The sequence below is a fragment of the Armigeres subalbatus genome, chromosome 1 (genome assembly GCF_024139115.2).
Source record: "Armigeres subalbatus isolate Guangzhou_Male chromosome 1, GZ_Asu_2, whole genome shotgun sequence".
In the NCBI taxonomy this organism is placed as follows: domain Eukaryota; kingdom Metazoa; phylum Arthropoda; class Insecta; order Diptera; family Culicidae; genus Armigeres; species Armigeres subalbatus.
In genome coordinates, this window is record NC_085139.1 from 209,517,926 (window position 1) to 209,522,630 (window position 4,705).

General features: G+C 41.1%; 1 protein-coding gene across 1 annotated transcript; it reads left to right on the forward strand.

Annotated features, from left to right (window-relative positions):
• The first annotated feature begins 2,519 nt into the window (after nucleotides 1–2,519).
• LOC134206958 (uncharacterized) lies at nucleotides 2,520–4,028 on the forward strand. The gene is made up of 3 exons (XM_062682700.1): nucleotides 2,520–2,579; nucleotides 2,653–3,301; nucleotides 3,613–4,028. Exons 1-3 carry the CDS (start codon nucleotides 2,520–2,522, stop codon nucleotides 3,942–3,944), a joined length of 1,041 nt encoding a protein of 346 aa, XP_062538684.1. The 3' UTR covers nucleotides 3,945–4,028.
• Nucleotides 4,029–4,705: the final 677 nt, after the last annotated feature.

Consider the following 4,705-nt stretch of genomic DNA (forward strand, 5'->3'; position numbering starts at 1 on the left):
TACGATTTTCCTTACCAAAAGTAGAAGATTTGACTGCCGTCGCCAACGACAATTTTCGGACCACCGGACCACCGCACACCTCTAGAACAATTGTGATTCCAATATTTGTTCAGAAACACTGCTCCAGTCGTTATTTCATGGGGTACTACTTGATGCAAGAAAGCTGTTTACGAAAACAATAGCGTGCGTGCTACAATAGGTGGAACCGGTTTTACGGATTTCACGAAATCGGCCATATCTCAAGTGTTTGTGGTCCGATTTGTGACGTTAACATATTAATCAACTCAGGAAAAGCTCTAGTTTCTGTAAAAAATATGAAAAGGGTTAACATTTCCCCTAAGTGAAAAATACAAGCTGGTAAAATTTTGCCTGTCCTGATAATTTTGTCCAACTTCTGTATCTTACCCTTACACGAACCTGCCTGCATGAGCATTTCAAGACCACACGTGAGCTGAGCGGTTGAATTTTGCCTACGGAAGATGTCAAGATTAGTCCTGAGGGTCGCTTCTTTTTGCTGACATGCGTGCGCACTGCTAAAAAAATCATTAAGATAAGAAACAAATCAAATTTATTTTCATTGTTTTGTTTTTGATGGGACCGACATGGGAGCTATGAGATGAAGTGCCGCACAGTTCCTGTATATGATGCGCGCGCCTCTGGATGTGAAACTCGTAATCAGTTGAAACTAAAATGGCCATTGAGCTCATAGTCGATAGAAATTTCAAAAATGTGTCGTCTGTTTGTCTGTGGTATTTCCAGCTTATTAAAAGCCTGCAATCTGGACGTAATGACTGAATGTAATGACACAGACAAACAGACGTAGCAGCAACATTTTTCTGAAAAATCCATCGCTCAACTCCTTTACCACAGTAGATGCATAAGTATTAGATTGCTAATGTCGTTCCTGTTCGCGTGACTAACATCTAGGTCACTTTGATCTGGCAGGTACTACAAGTGTCAAACCAATGTTGGTAATGAAGCGATACATGATACAACATAATGCATAACAAACCAACAAGTTAGGCTTGTGGAAGCATATTGTGGCAAATACTTTTAATGACTACAGCGCCACTAGCGTTCTAGTACTTATGCTTTTACTTTTACTACCATCTTGCAAGCATGTTACACGAAACAATGTTTCGTATGATATCGTCACCAGAAGGCGCTGGAGTGAAATTTCAAATTGATCGTTGAAGTCATGGTCGATTGTAATTTCTCTAGTGTTACGTCTGTTTTATTAATGAAATAATTATAATTCGCGCTTGAACTCTCTTCCTGCTCTGCTTTTCCATCATATTAACGATATATGTACGATTTAGCCGCACTTCAAATTGTTTTCTCGTGGAACTAATCCGAAGACTTCAATGAGCGTATAAACATTCCCATCAATCAACTAAATCATTCCGATTATCTAAGCTTCATCTCAACCTCCATTCGTCCGGAACGAAGGACATCCATCCCCCTCGAATGTCCACTTTCAAAGGTAAAAAATTATCAATCCAATATATCCCATTTAGCAAGCACAAAAAAAAATAACTAAAACCGTGCACGTTCCACAAGTTAGACGTCGACCGGCCCAGCAGCATCGGAGGACAGCAATAATCTGCCAATATGGAGGGCCATTTTTCAAATCCTCTTCGATCCGGCACCACCGGATGGACCATTTGCCCTCCGCACTCGCACAAAACAACTCGAAAATCAAGCGGTCAGTTTGCCAATCTGTCTTTCGGCAGGTATCGATTGTTTCGGCTTTTCCCCCCTGCATGGAGAGGATTGACTCTCGGGAGCCGTTTCCCGCCCATTCGCTTTCCCGTCCACACACGGCACCGTGGGGGGCGGGGGAGACATTGGTCGTCACCACGCCATCGGCGGCGTCGAGCGCTCTTCTGGGACGGATAGAAAGCAATTCCACAGTTGGAAGGTAGCTTTTTTCCCCGAGTTCGTTGTTTTTGCCAAGCATCTCACGTGTGGCCCCGTGGCTCCGGCTATTTGTGCCGTTCTAATAGCTATTTGATTGCCATTGTGCCTCCGTCCGTCGGTCGTTTTATTCGCATACGGTTGGAAATTGGACAATGATCGATGTACTGAATAGACTTCGGTATGATCAACGGTATGAGGAAGGAGACTTGGAAAACTGACAATGGAGTGCTTTTTGGACAATGTTTTTTTTCGGTGTTTAGGACTAAAGGTGTTTATGATTGCTTTTTGAAGATTCCGTGAATATGGGATAAATTGATTCCAACAACAATAATAATTGTATACATTGAAAAAAAATCTAATAGTTCTTCTATCTAATAGATTTTTAGTTTTCAAAGCGTTATTTAAATTAAATCTGCGTTATTGAGTTGCTCCAGTGGAAGGCACGTGTCCGTAATTTTTTGCTAATGACCATAATACCAAATCAAATTGCGTCGGTCAAATTTATAATGCGGAACAAATTGTCCAACAATAAACTATAAAACTGGGTGATGATCAAAAATGTGCATTGTTTGTTATTTTATTGAAAATACGACTTGAGGATGAGAAAAGCATCCATTGCACTGCTGTTTAGTGGTGCTATTTGCTTACTTGTGGCATTGGTAACTTATTTGAATCAATTATAATAAATAGAACAGCGCTATAACTTACGAAAATCAAAACCACAATTTTCAGGGCATAGTTGATGCTGTAGGACAGGTATACAGGTCGGGTGAAATCCAGCGCAACAACAAGGATGACCGGAAAGGTGGTTTCAGAGATGATGGCGGTAGAAAGAGCAATGAAAAAATAAAAGCAATGAAACCAAAAGATAATGGAGGCAGAGGCAGATTTTCATCGGAAGAAGTTGACAGATTTTTCACTCACCACGTTGAACCTGAAAGGGCGGAAAGAAGAGATGGAAGATTTGACGATAGGCGAGGCAGTGATAAGAGGAAACCTGATCCAAGAGACAATTTCAACAGAGGCGGGCCGGGTATCAAAAAAGAAAAAGTAACTACGAGAAAACCTAAAACCAGGGGTCCTCCTGTAACAAGCTCAACACGAAGAAGTATAAATTATGAAGCAGATGAAACAACAACAAGCACGGAAGCTCCAACGACGACGACAACGGCTACCACCACAACCACTACGGAGGAACCTACAACAACAACCACGACGGAAATGACCACCACCACAGAACTGGTTACGTTTGGTGCCGATAATAACGGATTGGACAATGGGCTAGATTGGAGCAGATTTTTACACGGTGAGCCAATTGGCGTTGACCACAGCGCACAAACGAGATGGGGGCTGCGTGATCTCGTTGATTTCATGCGGCAAGGTACATAGAACGGGAATTTTATAAAGCTTATGCAAACGATGGAATACTTCTTAGTCGAAAACCGTTTTTGTTTCACAAATTAGAAACTTTAAATGTTTTGTGATCTTTTACATAGAAACGATAGAAGAATTGCTTCGATTTCAATAACATTTGTTGATAATATGGAGTCCTTCAAAAGTTCAATATCATATATTAGACAGAGGATTTCAATTAATCACTTTACATAAGTTTGAAGGACAACTCTAAAATATATTTCTCATAATTATCATATTAAAATTCCATGATTCCACGCGTACGTTAAACTTTTCCAGATAGCACCACCCCGTCTTCCCCAAAACGAATAGTTGCTACACCAAGGACAACAACTGCAAGATCGTCGATCGTGTTTCCGGGAGGCTTATTTGGAGATAGATTAGGTAGCATTCTCGGTGGGAGCTCGAACTGGATCAGCGACAGAAGAGGGACGATATCGACAGCAGGTCGTAGCAATGGGCAAGGAAGAGTCGAAGATGTCGGAGCCAATCGCGGTGACAGTATTGGAGGCTTAACTCGTGATTTCCGAAAAGACACTGGTGCGATTGGCCGCGGCACTATTGGTAATGAAGGCATCGGTAACAATGGACGAGGTGGAAAAGGTTTTTAAGAAGCTGAATGAATAAATGGTTATAAAACGAAGTAAACAAAAAGGCTTGATTTGATGGAAAATATAGTTCATAAACAACCTGCACCCATTTATCTTATTATTGACTGTATCGTCATGATGGACTGTTGAAAATAAGTTCATCTTCTGGAAGAATTCCTGGAGGAACTTCCGGAAAAATATCTGTAGAAACTTCCGGAGGAATTCCCGAAGCACTTTGAGAGGAATTCCCCGAGATGTTTTCAAAGGAACTTTAGGAGGATTTTACAAAAAAAAATCAAAGAGACCCAAGGGAATTCGCAAAACAAATCACCGGAGGAATTTCCGGAAAATTCCCAAAGGAACTCCCGGAAGAGTTCCTTATGGTGTTCCCAGAGGAAATCCCAAAGAAATTTCAAAAGGTATACCCAGAATTCAAAAAAAAAAATTCAGCGAAATCCCGGAGTGGTTACCAAGCGATTTCTCGAAGATATTTTTTGAGAAATTTCCGGAGAAATACACAAAGGAATCACCAGAGGAACTCTTAAATGAAGTCGCAGAGGGATTTCTAAATGGTTTCACGGAGAAATACTTAAAGGAATTCTCGGGAAAATTAACGAAGAAATTCCCGATTCCTGAAGAATTCCCGAAGAAAACCCCAAACGAATTCCTTTAGGAATTCCTGAACGATTTTTCAGAGGAAATCGCTAAGGCATTAACGAAGGAGCTTCCGGATGAACTACCGAAGCAATTCCCGAAACACTTTCCGAAAGAATTTCCTAAGC

What these genes read in the sequence shown, in the direction of transcription:
- LOC134206958 (XM_062682700.1), top strand. Translation starts at nt 2,520, where the DNA reads ATGAGAAAAGCATCCATTGCACTGCTGTTTAGTGGTGCTATTTGCTTA. An exon ending in TTTGCTTACTTGTGGCATTG is followed by an intron (nt 2,580 to 2,652) that starts GTAACTTATTTG and finishes CACAATTTTCAG; the next exon opens with GGCATAGTTGATGCTGTAGG. An exon ending in CGTTGATTTCATGCGGCAAG is followed by an intron (nt 3,302 to 3,612) that starts GTACATAGAACG and finishes AAACTTTTCCAG; the next exon opens with ATAGCACCACCCCGTCTTCC.